This window comes from Pongo abelii, chromosome 21 (genome assembly GCF_028885655.2).
Source record: "Pongo abelii isolate AG06213 chromosome 21, NHGRI_mPonAbe1-v2.0_pri, whole genome shotgun sequence".
NCBI classification, from domain to species: domain Eukaryota; kingdom Metazoa; phylum Chordata; class Mammalia; order Primates; family Hominidae; genus Pongo; species Pongo abelii.
Genome location: NC_072006.2, coordinates 42,722,303 through 42,749,849, shown reverse-complemented (window position 1 = coordinate 42,749,849; position 27,547 = coordinate 42,722,303). Strand labels below are relative to the sequence as shown.

General features: G+C 38.5%; 1 protein-coding gene across 6 annotated transcripts in view; it reads right to left on the bottom strand.

Annotated features, from left to right (window-relative positions):
* Window positions 1-4,268: 4,268 nt before the first annotated feature.
* The window catches only part of RALGAPB (Ral GTPase activating protein non-catalytic subunit beta), a 103,108-nt gene continuing 79,829 nt past the window's right edge, over window positions 4,269-27,547 (bottom strand). For 4 of the 6 annotated variants that reach the window (XM_024238832.3, XM_024238831.3, XM_063720512.1 and 1 more), the window contains 9 exons: window positions 25,965-26,174; window positions 21,623-21,781; window positions 17,380-17,545; window positions 14,604-14,726; window positions 12,843-12,979; window positions 10,098-10,206; window positions 9,247-9,325; window positions 5,796-5,944; window positions 4,269-5,317 (listed from right to left, as the gene is read on the bottom strand). In XM_024238832.3, the coding sequence (XP_024094600.1) occupies window positions 5,124-5,317; window positions 5,796-5,944; window positions 9,247-9,325; window positions 10,098-10,206; window positions 12,843-12,979; window positions 14,604-14,726; window positions 17,380-17,545; window positions 21,623-21,781; window positions 25,965-26,174 (1,326 nt within the window). In that variant the 3' untranslated portion in view covers window positions 4,269-5,123. The remainder of the gene's footprint in view (window positions 5,318-5,795; window positions 5,945-9,246; window positions 9,326-10,097; window positions 10,207-12,842; window positions 12,980-14,603; window positions 14,727-17,379; window positions 17,546-21,622; window positions 21,782-25,964; window positions 26,175-27,547) is intronic. The other 2 variants (XM_054541784.2, XM_054541783.2) reach the window with 1 other exon arrangement.

The following is a 27,547-nucleotide window of genomic DNA, read 5'->3' as shown; positions in this document are numbered from 1 at the left end:
GGGTGGGGGTGTGGCTTGGGATTCAACACACTGATAAGCAACCAGAATGATTCTGATGCAGGCTTGATTTTGAGACCACAGCATCTCATGACTTAAAAGCACCTGTTGAAAAGGCAAACCCAGGTCCAGGCAGGGGAGCAGCTGCAGGAAGTGGGTGGTAAACCTAGGGAGAAACATGGAGTAGAAAAACCCCTTAAAGGAAAAGACACCAATTCAAGAAGGGCGCATGGGGCCAGCAACAGGAAAAAATAAGAGCATGGGAGGGGCTGGGAGAGCTGGGGCATGGTTTCAAGAGTCCTAGCCCAGCTGTGGGATGGCCAGAATTCCTACAAGAGGAAGTCTGGGAAAATGGACTAGAATGTGTGTCCAAGAGGAGCAGTGCCCTGGCAGGGTGCTCCTGATGCAGGGCCCAGAGGCCAAGAGGAGGAGGAGCAGGTGGTCTGGGTTGGGAGTGATTCCCTGGCACTGGGTCCTGAAGGGGCTGGGGTCAGAGAGAGCTGAGCAGCATAGCTGGGAAAGGCTTGAGCACACATTTTTTTCTGGCTACAAAACCTTTCTAGACACCAAAACAAGGCTACTGTGCGGTCAGCATCCCTGGCCACTAGGCCCAGCTGAAGGTCCTGTTGTGCGTGGGCAGAGCAGGCAGAACACATACTGCAAGGTAGGCAGCTCCCAGGCACAGTTCAGAGGGCACACGTCAGCAGCTCTTGGCAGAGGCATGACCACAATGGTTCTCATGGTTGTTTCAAGTGGTCCATTCACTCCACTATGTGTGATCTAGGCCTGAAGGCACTCATCTGCCTCCAAGATGCCCTACACAAAGAGGGCAGTGGGCGGCAGGGGATAATCTCTGCACCTCCCCCCTTTCCTGTCTAGTCCTGCTAGGGCTCAAATTTTCTACAAGCAGAGGGCACAGCTGGCACTTTCTTGCTCCCATAACATAAGCATCTATCTCCTCAGCAATTCCCAGCCCCTGAAAGGTGAGCCTCTATTGGCAGTGTTTTAATTATACAAGCTCCTTCCTGCAGAGAAGGCCAAATACTTTTCTTAAAATTAATCAAACTTTGAGTATTTCATGAAATACTCATTTAATGTTCATTTAAACTACAGATCTAAATTATAAAGGGCAGCCAAAGCCGAGCAGACATCCCCTGAAAGGGTAAAATTAACAGCACCAGTGTAGGAGTAAAGCCCCAGCCTGTATCCAAAAGCACACACAAAGTTATTAGATAAGAATCTCCTTAAAATTTAATTGACTAAATGTATTACATTCAATATTCCATGGGCTTCTTCTGGACAAAGGATCGGCATAAATACAAACAAACCTCTGGACCTTCTTCCCTAACCGACGAAGATGAAACACAGGAGGCAAGGGGCACGGGCACGCCTTCATATTTACACTTTGCCTTTACTTTACAGTTCAGTGCCAGAAATATTTACAGAAAATACAATAAGAAAAAGATCATGTCTTGGCAACATACTGAAATTCATACAAACTGTATATATGATTTCAAGCAAATAATGATACTGCTTATTTTTTAGCCACAACTGCCAAGCCCTTCAGAGGAGAAAGATGTCTTGGCCACTGTAAGAGATGAGGACTTGGGAAACTTGGTTTGCTTCAACAAGTATTTATTGGGCGCCTACTATATGCAAGGCACTGTGGAATCCCAAATTATACCTTTTCCCTCACCATTAGAAAAAGAAAAGCATCTGAAGAACATGAGTTGATATTCTGAGAAAAACACTATAAGTACACGGCTTCTTTAGCTACTAAGAAACCCACCGTTTGATTCCACATCGTACGGATGGACCACCTCCAATCTCTCCAACTCAGGAAAAGAGGCTGTCACGGAAATCTTTAAAACAGACCATCTGACTCCAATGTCATTTCATGTAAACACAGCAATCAGTTCTTTTCAGGAAGAGAGAACCTGAATGGGCTTTAAAATGGTGAATAGAGAACTACTGCCAGCAGCAGTGTCAAATTACCTCCAATACGTGTTTCTTTTTTTATTTTTTATTTATTTATTTTTACCGCCTACCACAAAACACGTCTTTGAGCAAGGCTAACTTCCACTTTGGGTAAAGCTCCACCTTCCAGAAGAAATGAATACTCTTAAAGACTCTGCCTCTCTAGAACCCAGTCTGCAGAGTCTGACAAATGCTTCCCTAGTGTATGGAGAAGGTACGTTCATGAAGGCCTCACAGAACCTGCAGCAGGTAACTGACCTTACTGGCCAAAGGTGTGGGTACTTGTATTTATCAATGAATCCAGAGGAAAATGGGCTGCCCTGAAATAAAGGATCTGGAAATGAAGGAAATGTGCATGAATATGCATATGTGTGTGTGTGTGTGTGTGTGTGTGTGTGTGTCTGATTAGTCCTTTCAAAGGCCCAATGGATGGAAAAGGGTCTCAGGAGGAAGCCCTAGACAAAAAGGAAAGCTAGCTAAATAAGGAAAGGATTAACAAGGTAAAAGCCCTCCTCACTGTCCTCAGTGCTCCCAACCAGAGGGGGGGAGAAAAGCTCCCTCCTGCAACTTAAGAAGGCAGTAGTAGAAGGGCAACCTTACTTACCACCTTCCTCTTCACAGAATGCCACACTCATCCACCCCCTGGCATACCCAACAGATATAGCAACTGAACAGTTTAAGCCACAGACAAAAGTGGTCCTGGCTTCCCCCCAGGGGCTAGAACATCTGCTGGCAAATTTATCAATGGACTACTAAATATTAATATTAGGTGCTAAATAGGTTCCTCCAGCGCTATTCTACTCAAAGTGATTTTTAACACAGGCAGGTGGGTAAAAATAGTGACCACGAACTCAAATCCATACTAGTGAAAGAGCGAAGGGTTCTCCCCACTCCCTCTTTGGGCAGATGTTATTTTGAGCAGAAGGAACCAGCGCCTGGTAAGGTATGGGTATCCCATATTCCACTGGCTCCGTACACACTGGGAGTTTCATGCCTTCAGGGGCTGCACACCCTTCCTTCCCTGGAAGACAAGGGAGTCTCCCAGATCACAAATGCATTCAACATGATTGTTCATGTATCAAATACATTGGAATTACAAGGAGTTGCCAAAAATTAGAGCTAACTGAAGGATCAGCAAGCCCAACCCTCATACACACACACACAGCACATTTTTCTGAAATTAACTATGCCAAAGGTAAAAGTTTGATCTGAAGAATCACACTGAAGAAGTACATCTACATCAGTTATTTTTAACCTCTGGAATGCTGTAAGTTACATATTAATTTATAGCCTTCTCTGCTCACTTCAACTAGAACAAGAGCCCATTTTCCCCTCAAAATGTCAATCTAGAATTACCTTGGAAGTTATTAAACCTCATCTTCTTCCTGTGAACTATTAGAACATTTTTAGGGTAGAATTTGCTCATCTTTATCCCATATGCCCTCTCCCATGCTACCATCTGGAAACATCAATTTATTGCCCAGCTTAAAAAAGAAAATCAACTATTGAATAATACTACAACCTGAATGGAAACTGGAGTCATAGAAAGAGGAGGTTATCTTCACCTGAGCTTAAAACAAAAATGAAGAACAGGTTATGGCAAACTTTAAACCAAGAGCTGCTATGCCCATATTTCTTGCTTATAGATGGCAAAATGCACATTTCTGGAATAAGAGACATTTGCACAGGGAATTAGGTCCCACACTATCCCCACTCCCTAAGTAAACCACCAAAACATCAAACCAAACAGATCGTTGTAGCTCTGACCCATAGTCTACTGACATCAGAGTTCAAGTGGGAAAACACTCCTTATACAACTGTGATCATTCCTCTTTGGACTTTAAATATCACTTATTTTCTTAACATAAAATAATCTTACTAAAGAAGAAAGCACATGAGAACAGGATAAATGAGCAGTGTATACTGTAGCACTGTAACAGGAATCCTTGGATGTTCTGGGTCTGGCCACCTCAAAAGTTTTATCCCTGCAGAAAAGTAGCAGCAAGGTAACAGAAGTATTTCCAAAACCTGGCAGGGATCTGTTGGCTGGCAAAGTCCAGAAAACATGACAACAACAACCATTTCTAACAGTAGCCACCCAAAGAGGTGGTCACTCATGTTTGTCAATTATGAGGAAATCCAGTAGTTCTCTGGGAGAGATCTGAATTAGTAGCGTTGAGAGGCTATTCCTGAACCCCATATTAGAATCCTTCATAAACTACTGCAGTGTGCTGCTTGGTCCTGAAATAAGAGACAATGGATGAAACCAAATAATTTTCAACCCTTATTGTGAATTTACATTTCTTTAAATAACATTTAATCAATGAATCACAAATGTTAACTGTCATTATGTCACCCCGCTGGACAATAATGGAGAGAGTGGGGGTATCACTGTTGTCTTATAACTTTTAACCCCACAAACTTTATTTGCATCCCCATTAAAGGACAAGGCCATGCTCCATTTCTGATCTGTTCCTGGGTCACTCAGAAACTGAGGCTTTCATACAGATCTGTGCAGTGATGAGAAGGACAACTTTTTGAAATATGGAGAAAAAAATATGACATCTTTTAATGTCAGACTTCTTATCTGAGCAAAAAACATGTATCATCTTTTCTTTTTGTCAGTGTGACAGCTGGATGACAAGAGGACCTACAAGTGAGTAGAAGGCTGTGACTTCTTTCCTTCTCCTCCATGCTATCAACACGAGTCTTTAAATGTCCTGTAAGATTCTGAGAAAGATTTTAATTTTGAATACAACCTCCTAAAAAGTGAGGTATAAAACTATCTTCAACTTCTATATTGCAAATTTGTTGATACTACCAATGCACGTGTTTAACTGAGATGCATAAAAGCCTTTCTCCTCAAAAGGCTTATGTTTAACTAAAATTGTCACTTTTAAAAGAAAGTTTATGGCTAAAATGTATATCATCATTATCAGCAGGAGTATGATTGTGTCTGGGAGCCCATTTCACTAGATAGCCCAAAGTCTTCTATCAAATGGGTTATAATGTGTTTCTTCTATTCTGGTGATTAAACAGTAAGCTCTTGGGAGTGATTTGTTTTTATTTTTACAGTGATCACCTATCAAACTGTTCTGCTGTTTTATAGTTCCCAAACTGGAGTTCAACATTCTTAGAAATTCAGTGGTCTAAGAACCGCAGTTCTTGAGTCCAACCTCCTGGAAAAGTGAAGTATAAAACTCTGGTTCCAACTGCTTGTTCCGGTACTTGTTGACAATGTCGGTGATTTTCTGTTTCCGGCGGACATGCGGGGGACTGTAGGAGTCACTTTCCAGTCTCTTTCTTCTACAGATGTTAATTACAGTCTGCCTCACCAGAAAGCCTTGAAAATAGAGAGTTTTAAAATAAATATTAGAAACTAGTCACTTACGTAGGTGAACTATAAGTATTCAGGTGAACTATTCTCTGCATACTCAAACTATTTCATTCAATTTGCAAACTTCCCATCCCCAGAGAGATAGACATAGTGCTAAGATAAAACTGTCAGAAGACACACACAATGACAAGGAAAAGGAGAATCAAAATCTAGTCTAAAAACCTATTTTCTGTCCTGGATTACAAACAACTATCTTCAATATTTTAATACTAGAAGTTAGTGAGGTTTTACTTATACTTACTAGATTAAGGACAGATTAAAAAAGAACAAAACACGCTCCCTTTTTAACAAGAGCCATACCATTTCCTACATGTGGAAGCTATTAAGTAATTATCACCATTTCCTCATTTTTACTTCTTTTTGGTTTATAAAAATGATAAAGAAAAAGAAAATTTAACTCTTCGGCCACATATGAAGACCTTACCAAGAGCTCGCCTGCTGACAATCATCCCATCCACAAGAGGGATGACCATGTTAAATTTTCCAGTGGCTCCTTGAATTTTTATCCGGAATAATCCAGTGTTTAAAGGGTGGATGAAGATGACAGGAACTTCTTTTTCAAGAGTTGTAGATCTTAAGAAAAGAAAATTTTTATCTCAGACACCCAAGAGTTGAAGTCCCCCACATACAGCCTAAGATTACTAAAGGGACCTGTTGCTTGGCAGTGGTCTGAGAAAAGCCAAGGGGTCAGTGTGCTCAGAATCTTTCTGGGAATCTATGCTGCTGCCCCCTATAACATCTGGTCCTAAAGGTCCATTACTGGGTCAAGCTTTCTAAGCTAACAGAAAGGGGCTGAAAAAATATATATGCTTGGAAAACCAATAGGGACATTGGGTGGAAGGAGAGGCCAGAGAACTCTACTGCATGGAGTTAAGAATTTAGCAACCAGCTATGGGACTTTCACTTCAGTTCTTCTTCTTGTAGGGAACAAAAGTGTGGCTGGCCAGAGTACAAGGAATTCCAGCATAGTCAAGGCTGATAATCCCAGAGGAGAAGCAGGAACACAGCTTCAGCCCATGACAGGAATCCCTGATATAACTTTTTCTCAGGGTGGGGAAGGAGGTTGGGAGAGCCATTAATCTAAGCCAGCTGCAAATGTCCTTCTTGGCTATGGTGATAAATGGCCACATTGTGGCAAGGCCAAAGCCCTCACAGCCTCTGGCCAGGCAGAGATGCTAAAGTTGGCAACTGCCCCTATGGAGGGGTGAGTTACTCATTACACACGAGGGATAGGCCAACCCATCTAATATTATACGTTATTTGTGATGCTACATGTTGGGGTCTTTTTGCAACCCAATGAGTTTTCTTTCTATATAGGTAAGGTGATTTTGGCCAAAGCAACAATGAATCAATCTTTCAAGACATTTAAAAAAAAAAAAGAAAAATCAATCCTTGAGTAATTATGTTCCCAAGACAAATTATAAACTTTGCTAATCTACCAATAAAATATACATTTTACTGTCAAATTGTATTACAACCTTTGACCTAAAAAGATGAAAACTTGAGAGGCCAAGGCAGGAGGATCACTTGAGCCCAGGAGTTCGAGACCAGCCTGGGTAACATGGTGAGACCTTGTGCCCAGTTTTGTTTTTTTTTTTTTAATTAAAAAAAAAAAAAAGATGAAAACAACAAAGACAGTATATGACAAGTAAGTCTCTTCTAATTAGTTCCAGAAAAGTCTACTCATGACTATTCTATAGTCTCTTCTTTAGCAAGTTATTGTCATAAAGAAAAAAGGACTGTTCCAGATTAAAAGAGACTGAAGGAATTAAAACCAGATATATAGTCCTGGAGTGAATTCTTTACCAATTGTGAAGAATATTTTAGTAAAAATGAAGAAATTTGAATGTTGGCTATTAGAAAATATTAAGAAAGTATTACTAACTTTATTATTGCGATGTTATGTTTAGCTATCTGAAAAGTTTCTTACTTTTCAGATGCATACTGATATATTTGGAACGTTAAGATATCTGTAATTTGTTTTAAAACACCAAAGCATATAAAACATGGAAGTTTTAAGAATGACTTGCCCTCTTTTAGAAGTTTAAAATGATAATGCTAAAATAAATCATCTTTACTGACTTCATTTCAACAACAATCATCTAACAATATTAGAATAAATTCATCTTATATGCAATTTGAATCAGCTCACATAACTAAAAGGAACTTAAAATATCAAGTTTCAGGGTAGCTCTGTGATGAGAGAGATGCAGGGTCAATGCATTTGGGGTCAAAGGCCTGGATTCAGGTAGCTTTCTCCTGCATTTACTGCATGTGTGATACTAAGGAATAACCTCTTTGAGCCTATTTTATCCCACTAGTAAAACGGGGAAAATAACTGTTGAACTCTTAGAGTTATAAACCAAAAACAAGCAAGCAAACCTTGAAAACTACAAAGCCTATACAAATACATTGTTACCATTCTTAGAATCAGATTACTCTCTTTTTATCCTTCTTGTGTATGGGCAGGTAAAACAGAAATTTTAACCCAATTATAAAGTATTACATTTTGCTTAAAAACATATTTCCGTTAATTAGCTCATATGATTTAGGATATTTTAACTGCTATTTGGCCACACTGTTTTGGCCAATTTAACTCCATTATTTCAATCTAATATTGCTACCCTATTATTACGGTCTTTATTAATATTTAATTGCCTCTACTTCTTCATTTTTCTTTTTGCTCTAGATAAATGTAAAATAGCAATTAATTATACTATTAAAACTCTCTCTTGCTTAAAGCACCCAACATCACTAATCATCAGGGAAATGTAAATCAAAATCATAATGAGATAGCACCTCATTCCAGGTAGGATGGTTATTTTCAAAAAAACCAAAAGAAAACAAGTGCTGGCGAGAATGTGGAGAAAAGGGAATCCCTTTGTATGCTGTTGGTGGAAATGTAAACTGGTGCAGCCACTGTGGAAAACAGTATGGTTCCTCAACAAATTAAAAATAGAATGTTCATATGATCCAGCAATCCCACTTCAGGGTGTATATCCAGAGGAACTGAAACCAGGATCTCAAAGAGACAGCAGCACTCCCATTTTCACTGCAGCCTTCTTCACAATAGCTAAGACATGGAGGCAACCTAAATATCCATCACTGGACGAATAGATAAGGAAAATGTAGTGTACACATACAATGAAATATTATTCAGTCTTAAAATGGAAATCCTGCCATCTGTGACAACATGGGTGAATCTAGAGTACATTATGCTAAGTATAAGGCAGGCACAAAAAGACAAATTCCACATGATATTACTTATATGACAAATCTAAAATAAACTCAGAGAAGCAGAGAGTAGAATGCTAGTTGTCAGGAACTGCAGGGAGGGAAAAATGGGGAGGTATTAGCCAAAAGGTGGTACAAAGTTTCAGTTATGCAGGATAAGTCCTAAAGATCAACAGTATAGTACAGTGGCTACAGCTAATAATACAGTATTGTATACTTAAAAATTTGCTAAGAGGGTAGATCTTATGTTAAGTGGTTCTTATCACAAAATAGTAATAATAATGAATTAAGTGGGCAGGAGAAAACTTTTGGAGATGGTAGAAGTGTTCAGGAATAGATTGCTGTGATGGTTTCATGGATATATACTTATCTCCAAGCTCATCAAGTTGTATACATTAAATATGTATAGCTTTTAACAAGTTAATCAGTTATACCTCAATAAAGTGGCTTTAAAAAAAATCCATGCTATAATAATCTGATAACCTTGTACATTGTATACAAACTTCTTTCTTTGATCTTTTTTCTCTGTTTTTATTTCTAATTGTCTACAACTCTTTCGTTTCATAATTCCTTATTTATTAAGCTGCAATCAATATGTTAAAAAAAGACATGCCGAAGAACTTCAAGCAAATAGAGTGTACCTCAGTGAAGTGCTACTATTTGCAGTAGTTTCCACACCAGTACTGATCTCTGTCATCAGCTCTGAGAGGGGAAAGTTTTCTGGAAGAAAATAATAGCATTACAATTAATATCTCCCTCATTTTCCCAAACAGATAATAAGAAATCTAATTTTCTAATCTCTTTACATAAGTGAGTGGCAAATATATGGACTGTGCTGTCCTGAAATATCATCTTAATTATTCTCTACAAATTAAAAAATTATCTCTCAAGACATTTTTTAGCTAATTTCATCTAAAGCAAAGAGTTTTTAGAAAATATGTTCTGTGATCTTTGAGGGCTTGGTTGAAAAGTAACTATCACACTTTCCCACAAACTCTGGGCTGGACAGGATTTTAGGCAAGTATATATTTCTAATGCTCTAATGTTGCTTATGTAAAAATCATGAGAAACTTACCCAGAGCACAACTCTTAAGGACAAATTAAGCTTTATACTAAAATGAGACAGTAGGACATATGGATGGAGAGAGGGTAAGTGAAGTGCTTTCCCTTCCCCTTTCCAAAGGTCCTGGGATGACTGAGACCAACTGGCAACAAACCACTGACTGTGATGCCAACATGAATAGCTAAAAGCTTTGTATCTACAGGTCTCATTAAATCTTCACAACTATGAAAAAAGTACCAGGATTTAACAGAGGAGTAATCTAAGGCTTAAAGAAACTGAGTAGTGGAGCTGGGGTACAAACCAAGGCTTGCTGAACTCCAGGAGTAGCTCCTGGCCACACCATGCTTATGTGCCCACTCCCTGTAGACATTTAGCAAGTCATTGTCATATATTGCCATTTTATTTATGGACAAAGTCCTCATACAGTACCTATATCATCATAGCGTTCCACCCAGACTACAGAAACTCTTGTCTCAGGTCCAAGGGGAGGAACAGGGCGACCCTGAGGCAGCTTCCTCATTCTGGAACTGGGACTGAGCTATACGAAGAAGAAGACAGACAGCGGGAAAGACAACAGCAACAAAAAACTGGCTTAATAAAACTACCCAGTCATTCATTTGTCAAGGTGCTCAGTGACATAAGTATTGGGTCATGGAAAATCACTTTAGGAAAAAGTGTATACATTTGCAACAAAGCTCTTCTTTGGCTCCTGTTCATCAGTCTTAACCTAGGACAAGGCTTAAAATTGTCAAAGAAAAAAAATGGAAGGAATACTGAATAATTATAATTTGCATTAATAAAAACAAAATTTACACACAGTATCTTAATGAGGGCTTAAAAGATTTGAGTCTATCTCTGTTAGGGCCAGAAAGCAGTACGCTTCTCCATCACAGCAACATCACTACTTGTCTGGGGATCCTAATCTCTAAAATGTCCCATCAGCAAGTTATTCCTAGATCCCAGACCAAATGTCTTCTACTGCAATTTATGCTTAATTCCTTTTTCTCATCAGTAGAAAGAAAAACGAGTTGTTTGGGCCTTCATTACCATGCAGTGTGCTTCTGGCTTCCTGCAACCCTAATCAACTCTAAGTTTCACTGCAACGTTAACAGGACTATGTGGCTCCCCCTTAGCAAACTGGTACCCTGAGCTGCACCTCTTTTGAGGCATGCAGCAGAGCTAAGTTTGTGCTAAAGCCCTAAACAAAGCTCATGTGTACAGAGGGGAGAATCTCATACTTGAGGTGAATTTTAAAATTAAAACTGCTTTGTTAGCACAGAAATATACATGTCTTTACCAGATGACCAGAGTCCATGGCAAGTCCCCCCGGATAATTGTATCCACTCTGACATTCACAGAAAATGGCCAGACCAAGAGATTTCTCCCAAACTAGTGACAGACATCTGGCCATATTCACAGACTACTTTCTTAGTATCAAGACCCCTAATTAGCTTTGACTCTCTGACTTCTTCCATCTCTGACCTCTAGCCCTAGATTTAAAGAGTTCCTGTGATTAGGTCAGGTCTACTTGGAAAATCTCCCTTTTGATTAACTCAACGTAACCCAATTAAACCCACAAGATCCCTTTGCCAAATAATGTAACATAATCACAGTTATCCTATCATATTCACAAGTTCCACCGACACGCAAGGAGAGGACATTGTACACGGGCAAACGTCGCTGGGGGTTACCTTAAAATTTTGCCCAACACCCTGGCGTTTTTCCTGCAATCTTGCTAAACTCACCTCAATAGTTCTAGTGGGTTTTTAAAAAGATTCCTGAGGGTTTTCTACTTATATGATCATGTCATCTGCAAATACATACAGTTTTACTTCTTTGTTTCTAATCTTTATGTACTGTGTTTCCTTTTGTCTTATTTCTCTGTGTAGGTCCCTCCTCTACCATGTTGAATGTAAGTGGTGAGAATAGGCATCCTTGCCTTGTCCTCCACCTCAGAGGAAAAGCATTCAAGAATAATGTATAATGTATAATGTTAGCTGTAGGTTTTTAGTAGATGCGCTGTATCAAGTTGAGAAAGTTCTATTCATAGTTTGCTGAGAACTCTTCTCATAAATGAGTACTCAATTTTTGTCAACTGCATTTTCTCCATCTATTGAGATAACCATATGGTTTTGCTTTGTTTTTTTTGTTTTTTTTTTTTTAGTTTGTGAGTGTCTGCAAAGTACAGTATAAGTGAAAAACAAAAACATGGTGCTTTATCTGGGTTCTAAGGAATAACTATGCTGACATTCAGAAAATCAATATAAGGGCAGCTAATCACTGAATGCTAGTTCTGTCCACAAATCTCAAATAAAAAAAACTTTTAAAGTAAGTATTAAATTTGGCTAAAATCTTGCACTGCTATGCAATACTGACTGATCATCTCTAAATTGTATTCTGTAAAACCTTTTAAAAACTCCTGATTTTCAAATCAGTCTACTCCAGGGACTATTACACCACCTGACATTTTTTTCCTAAATCAATTTTAAAGGTAAAAACCTCCCCATATTCTCTTTTAAGCATATACTTACATTAAAAATAATTTTCACTGTGGAAGGAAGCTAACCTAAAATCCTGTACAATGGAGGAACACCTTTAGTCAAGCCGACACTTCTGTCTTTGTTATGATCTGTTCTAAGTCAATCTTCCTACATTTCTGACCTGATCACAGATAAAGAAGTAACATTTGCTGATAAGGTAAGAAAAAAGATAAGCAAAAAGCTCCTCTTGTAGTAGGTGCTGTGTTCCTCACTCAGAATATTTATCCATATACTGAGTTATTCTCCATAATGTTCCTATTTTTATATGGTCAGACTTGTTTAAGATGAACATTGCAAGATTAAAGATAAAAAACCATGTAGTTACTGCAGAAACCTCAGTGGATATTTCAGGGACAAAATTAAAACCTAGGCTTAAAAAGGAACAGATGAGAGAATCAAGTACGGGACCAGAATGGTGAAATCAAGAGAAAGCACAAAGGCTGTCTCAGAATGAACTATTTGTTACAGGCTGAAAAAGAGAAAATCGTGAGAATTTTATTTTAAAAAATTAAGTTACTAAGGAATCAGTACTCTGATATAAATACTCTCTGGGTTAAAAGCTTTTCCGGCAGGATTCTATAATTACCCTGATTTCACTACAAAATTTTGGAGACCTATCAACAAAGTAACTTACCCTCTGTGAGGAATTAAGATTGTCTGTATGATTGGGGAAAAGCTCAAGCGTCAGGGATGGCTGTTTCAGAATTCCTGGCATAAGATCCATATTTGAATCACTATCTTGGTCCGAGATGTTACTTTCCAATGAATCAGCTATGGGGTAAAGGAAAAAAAGCAACTATAATACATACCACTTATTTGGAGTAAGGCTGTTAAAACTAATTATGCTCACCAGTCTAACCTAAATCACTTAAACAAGGCATTGCTTCGAGAGCAAGGGCTGACAAACTTTTTTCTGTAAAGGATCAAGTACTAAGTATAGGCTTTGCTGGCTATACAGATCTCTCGCATATTCTTCTTTGTATTTTATTTATAACCCTTTAAGAATGTAAAACCCATTCTTGGCGGCATCTGGCTTGTGCCACTGTGGTCTGTCAGCTCCTGCTCTAAAGGATAACCAAAATAAGACTAGAAAATATTTGACGTTTCAAATGTAGAATATAATAAATGCCATTATTACTCTCTGAATTATTTAGATTATATATTCAATCATGTAGCATTGTGCCAAATAGGCACTGGGACATCCAGAAGCTACAGAAGATCTAGTCTCTGTGATTAAGAGCAATCTGGTTGGAGATAAGTAAACAGAAAGTTATCCTCCACCCCATCCAAAAAAATCCCCAAATATCAGAAATAGGAGGAAGCTGAGTTGGAGTGGGCACAGTTGGCACAGGAGATGTTTCACAACAGGAGACAAAGACCCAATTGCAGGAGCTATAGAATAAGGACAAGGCTCTAGCTCTGGGAGGACTTGTCTGGTACTAACAGGCTGGGCCAGAGAAACCAGGCAGGTATGTCCCCAAAGAGGACAGACACATTCTGGCTTCTGGAATTGTAAGTAGTAAACCAGAACCTTGACGGGAAGCCCAACAGCTGTTATAATTCAAACCTAAACCATGGAAGGTCCAACCTTCCAGGGACACAGCTGGTCCCAGAGAGTAAGACAGGGAGGGGCCTAGAGTGAGAAATCAAGGGTCCAAGTACAAAGGTTAGGCAGCTACCAAGGTAGGGCACAACAAAAGTCATTAGTCTGGAAATGAGACTGTGAAATCGTGATGTATAGTATCCCATCCTACAAATGATCTCAAAGAAGAAGGTGAAGTTTCCCACCTACTGCCTGACCACCGACTCGGTCAGGCATGAACAAACAGGCTTAATTTGCAAAGAGCAAAGGTTGTGGGCAAAATAAAACTGTGAGTTCAGACTAAGAAGTAATAATTACTCCCAATTCTTAAAAAGAAAAGTCTTGGACCACCATCTTTTCTAGGCTGCTTAAGTTTCTCTTGCTCAGTGTTAGAAGAATGGCCATATGCTATCATGAGATACTTCCAGTTGTAGGATTCTAGGTGGTTCCAGGCAAAGGCTCTCATATGGGAATAGAAAAGTAGGTGAGGGATCACTTGTAATTAGAGAAAGAAATGAACTGGAAAATAAGCCTATGTATTGATTAATTAGATTAAAGAAAGCAAAATATCAGTTGAAATGGGATTCCTTCACTATTTAAAGATTATTAGAGGGTCAGTCTGCTTGTCTTTAACTACTTTCCGTAAAAAAGTTAAGAGAAGATATCTTGTGCTTCTGCATATTCTGTTAACAATGCCTTAGAAGCTAAAGAATGCCTTAGATCACTTCAAAATCTCTTCCAATGCAGTAATATCACACAACCCAGGAATATACAAATAGATCCTAAAACAGGACCATGCAAAAATGGTCTTACTTAAGGACTCCACAGGAGAAGGAACCACAAAAGCAATTTCTGTAAGGGCATCAGCATAATACAGCACCTTCTTCTGTCCATTGAAAATGCTGGCTCCAATATCTTCAGAGGAAATCACTTCTTCTGGGAAAAAGAAACACTACATTACTGCTTCAAAAAGTAGAAAAAAACCAGTATCATCTTGCTACATGAAATGTTAACTGGTTAATAAAGTGATAAATAGAATATATGTTTCCAACAAGAACCAATTAGTATGAAAGAATAAAATATAATGCTTATTAGATGTCTTTATTTTTAAATAATAAAATCTTAATTTCATAATTTCTGAAATGACTGTATATCAGACCACTTCTGATTAGCAGGGCTTTTAATTCATGTGTATGAAGCAGTTTAAGGGAGCAGTCCTTTGGATCCAGTAAATAAATAATCAAAAGGAAGACCATCCCTCAGAAGGGAGTTGGGCCAGAGAGACAGACAGGCAGGCAGGCAGGCAGGCAGGCAGGCAGAGAGAGAGAGAGACAGAGAGACAGAGAGACAGAGAGACAGAGAGAGGCGAAGAGGAAGAAGAAGAAGAAGAGAGGAGGAGAAGGAGGAAAAGAAGAGGAGGAAGAGGAGGAGGAGGGAGGAAGAGACGGAGAGAAGAGAGAGAGTACACATGTGCGTTATCTCTGGACTCTTGCTTTTAAGGCATTTCTATCCCTGGTCTCTCTCTATGGCTCCTCAAGTTGGCCTATGTTCCACCTTCCTCAATGGTCAGTGACACTGTATAAAAATGTACAGCCAGTTTTAGTAATAGTATCTGCTCTAAGCCAGGAAGACTGAATTAACAAAAGAAACATTCACGAGAGCTATATAGTTCCCAATTAAAATGAACTCAGTGTCCTACCAGCAATACATAAAAGACCAACAATCGGACCAAAAATTGGAAAGGGGAAATGGACAAGTACTTCTCAGGGAAGAAATAAAAATATGATAAAGATATGCTCAACCATTATTAAAAATTAAAAATTTCTCACCGAAAAAATTGGAAGATACCTAATTCTGGTGAAGGTATGGCAAATAGGAAGCTTTAGACAAGAGGTTAGCAAACTTTTTCTGTAAAGGACCAGACAGATAACATTTTAGGCTTTGTAAGCCACAGGGTCTTTGCCACAACTACTCGATTCTGTCATTGTAGCATGAAAGCTGTCATAGACAATGTATAATCTAGAGTGTGACCGAGTTCCAATAAAACTTTATTTACAAAAACAGGGCTTTAGTTTTCTGACTCCTGGTGTGGGCTCCGGGCAGACACTTTGTATCTGCTGTAGTAGATGCTGTGGTTACTATCCCAACAGCCACTCTATCCACCCCTATTCTGTAGCAGGCAAAATGTGCAGGTGGGACTGACCTCTGATACTAGTTCTAGCTTGTCTGTATCTCTCTACCAGAGTCATTCTATCTTTCTTGCCATAAGGACAGGCTTGGGATAGTCTAATCGCCATATAGTTCCGGATTCAGGGAGTATGGGGTTCTGAGATCTGGCTAATCTCTCCTCTTCAGGCTGCTGTGGTATGTGAATATAAAGCCTGGAATTGCCTTTCTGCACTATTAGAGAAGCCAGGCTGGGGACAAAGTCAAATATGGAGAGCAAAGCTAAAGGAAAATTGTAAAGAAATAAAACAGGAATGCTAACCAAATGACACCAAAAACTTAACCAACCTCTGGAATTTTCAGTTACATGGGCAATAAATTATCTTCAAAATCTAAGGCAGTTTGGGTCACGTTTTCTGATATTTGCAACCACAAGTATCCAATTGATATATTTATCAAAAGGAAAAATGTGCACTGGGCATAGGCATTATCCACTTTAGAGAGGTAACACTAACTTTCCAGTGACCTCAGGAGCCCAGGAACAGAAAGCATTAGCCAGGTGGGGCAAAGGTCTTAAGTTTAAATTTATACTTGCTCTGCTACTTGTTATCCTGATTACAGTTCCTCAGAGCATCTGAGGGGATAGGCAAGAATCCTCAGAGATGGTCCGCTGTTTACTACAAAGGTTTTGGTATAATATCCCAAGAATGTAACCTTTAAGTGTGACTGTTTTGATAGCCATATTTGATAAAACACACTGGTTAATAGAAAACTACTTATTAGACAAAACATGCTTGTTAGGAAGCTGTATTGTTTGTATGGATGACCTATATTTATTACACTATTTGTATAGAAAATTGAATCTTATGCATATTATAAAAAAGGAACTTAGCATTGTAATAAGCCAGTCATTTTGTATTAACTCTATCATTATGTGTATATATATCTTTCATACACACTGAAAATGTCTAGAATATATAAACTGTTATTAAGTTACCCTGTCAGGACTGGGATTAGGGGAAGGATACTTCTCTATACACCTCTGTTTGTTTTTTAGAGACAGGGAGTTGCTCTGTTGCCCAGGCTGGAATGCTGTGGCATGATCATAGCTCCAATCCCTGGCCTCAAGTGATCCTCCCACCTCAGCCTCCTGAGCAGGTAAGACTACAAATACAGGGCCCTCAAGCCTAGAAATGTTTTCATTTTTTGTAGAGATGGTGTCTCGCTATGTTTTCCAGGCTGGTCTTGAACTCCTAGACTCAGTCGATCCTCCCACTTTGGCTTCTCAAAGACAGGCATGCGCCACTGCACCCAGCCTGGTTTTGTATTTTTAACAAGACTATAAATCATAGTAAAGGGGAAAAAAAAAAAACAAGACTAACAAACAAGAAACAACTGACATTTGAAACACTGTGAGTTTTACCTTGTTGAGATCCTTCACCATCATCACAACAATTAATAGACCAGCTGGTAGAAACATGCCCAGTCCAACCAGGGTGTCTGCCCACATCTACTGACCAGCCAAGGGAAAGCAAAAATTCTAGGAAATGTGGCTGAACAGTTCTGGAAGACTCCACATTCTTTAAAATCTGAAATACATACCAATCATCAGCTATAATGAAGGAAACAAAAGAATATATCAAAATAAATCTTCACAAAAATTGGTTAGTTTTGAAGCTTCTGACAAATCATGTCCAAGCTCAGAATAAACTTGAGGATATATCACTATAGAGAAAAATGCATTCTCCAGAGTTAGACAGATTTGGATTGGCTGAGCCTTGGGCAAGTTTCTTAACCCCACTGCCTCAGTTTCTTAATCCATAAAGTAGAGATAATAACAATGGTTGTGAAGTAATGCAGGAAAAGCCCTGAGCTCTCTTCCTGGCAAAACAATTACTGAACCAGGCATGTTTACTAAAAGACACTATGTCCCTGCCTTCACAGAGTTTACTGTCTGGTTAATGAGAAACATTACATAGGTATGCAATTATTTAACTATAAATCTTGATAAATGCTATAAAATCTACTAAAATTCAATAAACATTAGGTGTAATTAATAAATGAGTATGAAAATATCCTTTTCTTAGGCCAAAGAAGAGAATTCCAGGAAAAATGAAGTGGCCAGAAAGTTCTCTCCTCTTCACTAAGCACTAAATGTAATGCGTGGGCTTTCTACTGGCCTCACAAAGAGTCCCTCATTCTAAAACAGTGCTTCTCATCTAGGGGTGATTTTGCTCTTCAGCGGACATTCAACATTTGGAGACATTTTTGATTGTCATAACTGGTGAGGCACACTACAACTATCTAGTGGTAGAGGCCAAAGATGCTGCTAAATGTTCTAAAATACACAGGACAGCCCCCATAACAAAGAACTTATCTGGCCCAAGATGGCAATAGTGCTGCTCTTGAAAAATTCACTTCTAAAGGAAGGAAACTAAGAAATTCCTTTGCAAATGAAAAATAAAAGGGGGAGGGTAGAGAGCAGAGTATATCAAAATCATCTGGGAAATCTCCTAAAAATAAGGTTCTCTTCACCTGCTCTAGACCTTCTACATTAACATCAGTGAAGGCGGAATCCTGGAATCACTATTTCTAAAAATTCCTCCAAATGACTGTGATGCAGCCAGTCCACAAATCACTGATGTCATTCATACAATGCTAATCTATACCAAGATCATACAGAGGCCTGTGAAAGTCAAAATATAGGAAGTTACATCCATTACATCTGACCCACTGCAAATCATCTCAAAGTCATTACCTCTTAAACACAAAACCAGTCTATTTTTTTTTTCTTTTGAGACGGAGTCTTGCTCTGTTGCCCAGGCTGGAGTGCAGTGGTGCAACCTCTGCTCACTGCAAGCTCCACCTGCCAGGTTCACGCCATTCTCCTGCCTCAGCCACCCGAGCAGCTGGGACTACAGGCTCCCGCCACCACACCCGGCTAATTTTTTTGTATTTTTAGTAAAAACGGGTTTTACCATGTTAGCTAGGATGGTCTCGATCTCCTGACCTCGTGATCCGTCCACCTCAGCCTCCCAAAGTGCTGGGATTACAGGCGTGAACCACCACACCCGGCCTAAAACCAGTCTCTTTTGAAGTGAACCTATTTAGTTTACCCATATCCCTTCACATTCTTATGGGTGCCAAGAAACTGACTTAACAACCATTTCTAGTTTTTGCAATTCAAATTTTTATCTAGAAGTAAAACTTTTAAATAAACAATTTTTGAAAATTTAGTCAAGAAGCAATAAGTGAATCAAATTCAACTTTCATGCCACTTGCTGGCAGACAGAAATTAATCTTAATCTACCCTGTGGCTAGGGAAGGCAGGTCTTAGACATTCCAAAGGAGGTCTCAGGAAATCTTCATTAATTCCTAGTCACCCTCAGCTTCTAAAAAGCTAAGGAAACTGAACTGGGTTAGGAGGTGCCTCAAGGGTTTGTGTCTTCTTGTACAGGCAGGAGAAAAGTGGCTCCATTACTCTTATACAAAACAATGCACTGACTTGCTGCAAAACAGATCCCCACCTCCATAATTAATCCAATTTTACTGAGGTTCTTCTAAAACACTTGACTCCATCGGTCTCATCTCTGGCTACCACCAGCCCACCTTCCCTTAAGCTCCAAGTATATTAGACCCCATAATGAATTTCATGAAGAAATGCTCTCTTTACCCTGAAGAATTTACATGTTATTATTACTTTGTCAGTGACAATCTGCTTCTGCCTCCTTACCTACAGTTAATGCATACCTTAAATACCAGCTAGAATATCTTTCCTCCAGGCCACCTTCTTAAAATCAGATTAGGTTTTCCTGCTATGGCTCCTATAACATGCTTTAATGACCCTATTAACACCCTTTACAATGGTTGTTTGCTTAATCATCTGCCTTCCCTTCTATGCAGTAGTTTTAGGGGGCCAGAAATCTTGTAGATTTTGTTCAGCACTATAACCCTGGTACCTAACAACAGACACTTCTTAACTTTACTGACTCAATAACAAAAAAAAAAACTTTCTCATAAATCAATGTTCTTTTCTAGGACTTCACAAATCATTTGAAACAGTGCTTCTAGCATAAACATTTGGAAACTTCGGTAAATTTCTTTAGGCATACTAATTTGATTAGCTGATGGTCTTAAAATGACTACAGTAAAATTCCAGGATCATGTAGTCACAGTGCCCTACACATCTGAATACTACATTTTACAAGTCTTCCTTCGGCTCTTTCCTAGTTACAGTCGGTAACTTCCTGCCTATTCCATATTTCAATTATTCCTTTCTAAAAAACACTTCAAGTCTCCTGCCATTTTGCTCTCAGTTTTCCATTCTCACCTATCTTACATTTTTCTTCATCCTTCTCCTAGTCTCTTTGTTCCAGGTATCCAGGTATGTTTTACTTAGTCCTTCTGTTTTGTTTTGTTTTTGAGATGGAGTCTCACTTCTTCGCCCAGGCTGGAGTGCAATGGTGCAATCTCGACTTACTGCAACCTCTGCTTCCCGGGTTCAAGCAGTTCTCCTGCCTCAGCCTCCCAAGCAGCTGGGACTATAGGTGCCTGCCACCAAGCTGGCTAATTTTTGTATTTTTAGTAGAGACGGGGTTCCACCATGTTGGCCAGGCTTGTCTTGAACTCCTGACCTCGGGTGATCCATCCACCTCGGCCTCCCAAAGTGCTGAGATTACAGGCGTGAGCCACCGCACCTGGCCAGTCCTTCTGTTTTTCTCCTTTATTTCAGGTGTTATTTCCCCCACTGCACACTATGCATTCCTCAACTGAAATGATTTGCTTCTGAAATTACTAGGAAGGTGAGCTGCTTCTCAAAAGGGAAACTGTTACTCACTTCTATATCCTGGGATGCTGAGCCACAGGGAAGATGTTCAATAAATATTTGTTGCTGTTGTTTTATTCTTCTTGAGCCTTACTTTAACCTTTTATGACTAACCTTCATTATTTCAGTTTCTTTTGTCTTATGAATCTGAATTCCTTAAGGGGAAGAAAGATATCCTACAGCTCCTATTTAAATCACATTCCTTAAGGGTCAAAAGACTCAGGACTCCAAGCATTATAGTTTTCATTAATTCTGTTTTCAAACTGGTTCATAGCAAGTCTTTAGGCATCAAGTATAAAATACTTCTTACCATAGACAAGTGCATACCATGTAAAATTTTGTATATGAAAATGAAACTTTTTAAGGAATGTGAGTCTCCCTCAAATTATCATGCCTAGAAAGGCACTGAAATTTGATAACAGTCACATCTCACTCCCACTTGAGCTAAGTAATCACTTTGAAACTGCGTGCTATATGGACTCTAGACTGCGTGTCACCACCAACAGTTCATTAACTAATCTAACAGTGCTGGACACCATAGCTCATATCCTACAGTTCAATAATTTATATCCACTCACTAATCAATGTTATTTCTGTAAACCAATGAGAAGTCCTGAAAAACAACTTTTGTAATCACCTACTCTCCTGACTCATCCTTTTTATCTTTAAAAACTTGAGCCTCTCCTTTGTTCTTGGGAGCACTTTCCAGCATTTCCCAGGCCGCAGTCCTCAACTGTGGCCCAAATAAACTCTCCATATTAATTTTGCCTCAATTCTTTTCTTTAGACGTGTATTTATAGCACAAAAACATACCAAAAAAAAAAAAATTCATAACTCTTACCTCTTGGTTCGTTTTCTGACCTGGCTTCATATAGAAAATAAAAACTGTGTCAAAAGGACGACATGGCAAGAGATCCAGATACCCAATGTCATCAAAAAATCCAGGTATCGTGGAATCAAGTGCAATAAGGTGAGGAGGTAGACGACTATTTGCAGGTTCCTGCCACCAAAAGAAGAAAGGAGCAATTATTACCTATTTTCTTTCATTGTTATAATTATAAAAACAATACTTGCTCATGGTTTAATAAAAATTAAATTTAAAAATATAGAATGGTAGGAATAAACACAACCATAATCCTAAACTAAAGAAACTATTTAACATACTTCCTTTTAGTTCTTTTATTTGCCTCTTTTTAAATTAAAGACAACTGAGATTATATTTTGTATACAATTTTTGGATCCTGTTTTCTCTATAATATTGTGCTTTCTAGAACTTACTTTTAATGTACTTTTTTTTCTCATTCATTACTGGTGAAATGCAAAATGGTACAGCTACTTTGGAAGACAGTTTGGCAGTTTCTTACAAAGCCAAACATAGTCTTACCATGCAATGCAGCAACTGCACACCTTGGTATTTTCCCACAAACATTCACACAAAAGCCTGCACACAAATGTTTACAGCAGTTTTATTCATAATAACCAAAATGTGGAAGCAACCAAGATGTCTTTCAATAGAGGAAGGGATAAATCAACTGTGGTACATCCATACAATGGAGTATTACTCAGCAATAAAAAGAAATAAACCATCAACTCAAAAAGACACATTAAATGCATACTGAATGAAGAAACCTTAAATGCATACTGATTAAAGTGAAAAAAGCCAGTGTGACAGGACTACATACTGTATGATTCCAACTATATGACATTCTGAAAAAGGTAAAACTATAGAGAAACAGTACAAAGACCAGTGGCTGCTAGGTGTTGAGTGAGGAGTGAAGAGGGAGGGATGAATAGGTGGAGTACAGGGGATTTTTAGGGCAGTAAAACTATTTGTACAACTGTAATGGTAGACACATGTCATTATACACTTGTCAAACCCCAGAGACCTGTACAGCACAGAGTGAACCCTATTGTAAATCACCAACTTCGGTTAGTAATGCACCAATACAGGTTAATCAGTCATAACAAATGCACCACATCAATGCAAGATGTTGGTAACAGGGGAAACTGGGCTGTGGGGAAAGGTGTATGACAGCTCTCTACCCTTTCTGCTCAATTGTTCTGAAAACCTCAATCTTCTCGAAAAAAATTAAGTCTACAAATTTTTCAGAAATGCATTTTTGTTTTGTTTTCCTCTTAATCCCCTATCTTCTTTGAGATCTTGATCTTGCCAAACAAGGTTCTGCTAACCATAGTATATCTTTCAGGAAAGCATCCTCCAGAGAAAGCAAGAATGACTGTCTCTCCCACTGGCAAGGATTGTGAGTCTAGCCTTCTAGTCAATTATATAACATTCCTAGCAAGGTCTAGGGCAATATTCTATAATCAAAGACATTAATATTTCTGCAGTCAAACATAAGTGTATTCACACTGACATAAAACTACAAACAGCCTCATGTCAATTCAGGTCCAATTTTGCCACTAAATGAATTTACTACAAATATATAAAACATTTTCCAGTTTTCAGTTTTTACTTTGAAATCATGGATAAGGAATTGTGGACCTGAAGCATGTTGCAATACACCTTGTAGACCAGAATGTCCTCATTCTTCTTTTTTTTTTAAAGTAAGGTATTTCCTCAGCTTGTTCTTCTGTGTGATCTTCTAATCCAGGAATATAACATATACATATTTTATATCTCTTAATAATTGTTAAAAGTTTCTTCCTCTAGGTCTTGTACATAGTTTGTTAAGGTAACTTTTGTCAATATCACAGCTGTAAATGGGGCATTTTTGCATTGTATTTTTAACTGAATATCATAGACATAATCATTAATTTTTGTACTTTTTTGTATGGCAACCTTAACTCTCATTTACTTTAAATACTTTATTGATTGTCTTATGGTTGTCAAACTAGAAGTCATACTACCTACAAACTGTCTTCTCATTTCCAATGATTTTTACCTCTTAGTTTAACATTTCATTGACTTTCCTCATTTTTATACTGTACTGTAGTTTTATAAGAATTTACGATCACAGGAAGGTCCTCATGTCTTTATTTCGCAATTTCCTGCTAATCTATAATTATTTAAAACTAGAAAGTTTAAAAAACGTCATTGACTAAAAAATTCTTTTTGTTAAATAATAGTCAAGGTAGATAACTTTTACCTCTGATTTTAACAAAAGATTCCTGTAGTTTGCTCTTGGGTTGTCATTTAGAGGAATCTTTTAAAGTAAGAACGTACACTAGTAGTGCTAGCTTAGTTATTTTTTTAAAAATCAGAATATGATTCTAGTAAATACTGACTTACTATTTCACTGACTGAACTGCTAATGGGACCAAATTATTTTCTTAATAGCTTTATTAATATTTCCTGGTAATTAATTGCTAAGTTCCTGGGATAAACCTTATTTGGTCATGGAAAACAATTCACTTAACATGCTATTAATTCAGAACTAAGTCTGCTTAGCATTCCCTTTAATACTTTTGTACATACATTCATAAGTAAAACTGGTTTGTAGTTTTGTATGTATGAGCTGTCAGGTTTAAGTTATTAGAAATATTCTAAGGTTCATAAACTAGGTAACTTTATTTTTCCTATGTTCGCATACAGATGAGAAAGCATGATAATTATTTTCTTAAAAGCTTAAGTTTCAACTAGAACAGATAACAGAACTGGAAAACTATAATCTCAGAAACAAGGCTATTAGGGCCTTTCTTGTGTCCCTGAAGTCCATAGGAAGCATTAATTTTCTTCTAGTATATTTTTATTTACTGCTTCTACTCTGTTCAATTTTCTCCACTAGGAATATCACTACTGATTTGTAAGTTGTGTCTTTTTTCCTTGCCTTCCATATTTACCACTATATTTCTTATAATTTTCCCCTCTCTGCTCTTTTATTCTGCATTTTAAGTTTTTATGTTCATATGCTGCATCAAACTCAATTTTCTCAAAAAAAAATACAAAAATACAAAAAAAAACTTTCCCTCTACATGCTGAAATACAAAATCAAACAGCAATGTCCCCATTACTTTCCTACAAAGCTAAATGGCCTATAACCAGGTAGTTCCTAGGGAGTAAGGGCAGGGGACAACTTATGCAATAAGCAACTTCTTGCTTGGCAATCTTCAGTTGTACTTTTCAAAACAAACAGGACTTAGAATAAATTCCAAGTCCACCTCCAGACAAGTTATTTCACATGTTTGAGCCTCTATGTCCACATCTATAAAACAGGAATAGCATCACTTGTCTTGTACATTTTTTTTTCCAAGAGACAGAGTCTCACTCTGTCAACCAGGCTGGAGTGTAGTGGAGTGACCATAACTCACTGTAACCTCGAACTCTCAGGCTCAAGCAATCCTCTTGCCTCAGACTCCTGAGAAGCTAGTATTATAGGTGTGCCACCACACCCAGCTAATTTTTAAAAACAATTTTTCATAGAGATGGGGGTCTCACTATGTTGCCCAGGCTGGTCTTGAACTCCTGGCCTCATGTGATCCTCCTGCCTTGGGCTCCCAAAGTGCTGGGATTATAGGCATAAGCCACCGCACCTGGCTGTAAAATTGTTTTAAGGCTAATGGAATTAAGAATAATAGCAATATTTATCTTATAGGCTGGCTTACTTTGTGCTAAGTAGTATACCAAGTATCATCTATGAGTTAACACATTTAATCTTCACATGATCAATGAGATGGATACTTTTATCATCCTCACTTTATAGATGATGAGGAACTAAGACCAGATGAGAAACTCACCAAAGACCACATAGCTGGCAAGCAGTGATTCCAGGACATAAAGCCAGACAGTTTGATCTTACAAACTGGACAACATAAGAAGTGCTTGACTTACAAATACTACAGTATTAACTTCATTAACTGTAGCTTATATTTTTAGTAATAATGCTTACTAGGGGAAGATTTTTAACATTCTTTTTCTAATTATCTATAAATTTCATTTATCTGTGTAATGGGTACTGTGTTATCTAGGAAAATGCAGAGTTAGATGTATCATCAAACCAGTCCCCTCAGACAGAACTCTGAATGCATTCATGGGGTGACCTGTCCTGGAGCACAAACTATAACCTACAGCAGCACAGAATTTCATTTATTTGTATGCAGGGTAAAATTTTAACCAGTTTTTTTTTTTTTTTAATTTGCTTCTATCCTCATAAAAATATTTTAGCTATTGTCAGCTGAATGTTAACTTATGAATGTATTTATTCATAAAAGTTCATGAAAATTACCTTCAATGCTTCTAAGGACAAAAATCCAAAGTGTGAGAGAAAAAGGCGGGCTGTTTGGAATTCCTGGGCAGGAGGCGGGGGCTTGCAATCCGTAACTGGGTCAGGAAAACTTCTCTTCTGCAATTCCTCCTCACTCTGTTGCTCAAGGTGTATTTCGTAAGCAATCTGCTGGGCCATGCCACTCCTTAATTTTTCATGTCTCTCTTCTAACTGTAATAAACCAAATATTCCATTTTTTGAAACTATTATCAAACTAGTAAGGCCAATCTTAAGTTTTTTTTTTTGAGACTGGGCTCTCTCTATGTTAACCAAGCTGATCTTGAACTCCTGGGCTCAAGTGATCTTCCTGCCTTAGGCTCCCAAAGTGCTGGGATTACAGGCATGAGCCCCACTGCCCCTAGCTAAGTCAATCTTAATTTTAAAATGAAAATAAAGCTACAAGCAACAAAGAAAATTAAGATAATTTTCAGTGATCAACACTGTGATTCAGTTCAATGTAGAGTATGCCATTAAGCAAACATGGTTCAAGGTTAAAACAAACGCCAAAAAAACTTCCCTATACCTTCAACAATTGCTCCTTCATGTTCTCACTGTAAATGAAAACGTTCAGTCTCTGGTTCCCTTCAAATAGGCAAGAAAGAGGGCAGAGTTGTCGCTCTCACCCCTCGCTTGCAGATCACTGTCCATCTTCACTCTGACGTGCTCCCTGTGTTTTGAATTCCTCATCCGTATGGATGACATGACTGTACTCTTAGAGACTTCTCCCACCTTTCCTTCTGATCAATCCTTGTTTAAAGTTCCATCCCCTGGTGAGTGACGATCCTAACAACCTGGCTCAGAATTCTACAAGCTCCTCAACCTTCACAATTTTGGCCATCCATGAAAACAAACTTGAACCTGATATGTGCCCTGCTTTCCAGGGCTGTAAGTCTGAAATTCCATCTCCAATTATAAGCCCCCTTGTGCAACTCCTATCCCTTCACTCCCTGAGCTCGTGCTCTACTATTGCTGTGGGGCACTCGACCCCTCCCCCTCCCCCTGCTTTCCCACTCCATTAGCATCCTTCTGGCTTTATCTGCTTCCCAACTAAACTGAAGCCCTCACATCTAACAGCTAAATACCCTCTCCTTAAGCACATTAAATGGCTGTGTTGAACCTCCTTCCAAATTTCCACACCTGTCAATCTCCACACCAGTCAAATTCTTTACTTATGCTTCCAGATCCCAAGGACTTTTGAAGAAAGTCAGCAGAGTGAGTTAAATAACTTCACTACAGATAATGCTACTTAACCTCAGCTGCACTGCCTGGAAATTCTTAAGAACTGACTTGGATGCGCTATTACACTGCGAAGAACCAGGATTAAAATTTTCATAAACTTCTTCAATTTCCCTCCTTTCCTCTCTAAATGTCTCTGAACTTTCACCTACTCTCTCCTTCTGTCTTAGAAGTATCTCTTTTCTAGACTAGACTCTTGACCCTACTGCCTCTATTACTTGTAAGTCCCACTGCCCATCTTACAGTGTTAGCCAGACCCCTCTCTACTGGTTTCTTCCTTTCAATCTATAAGCATGTTCACATCCTTG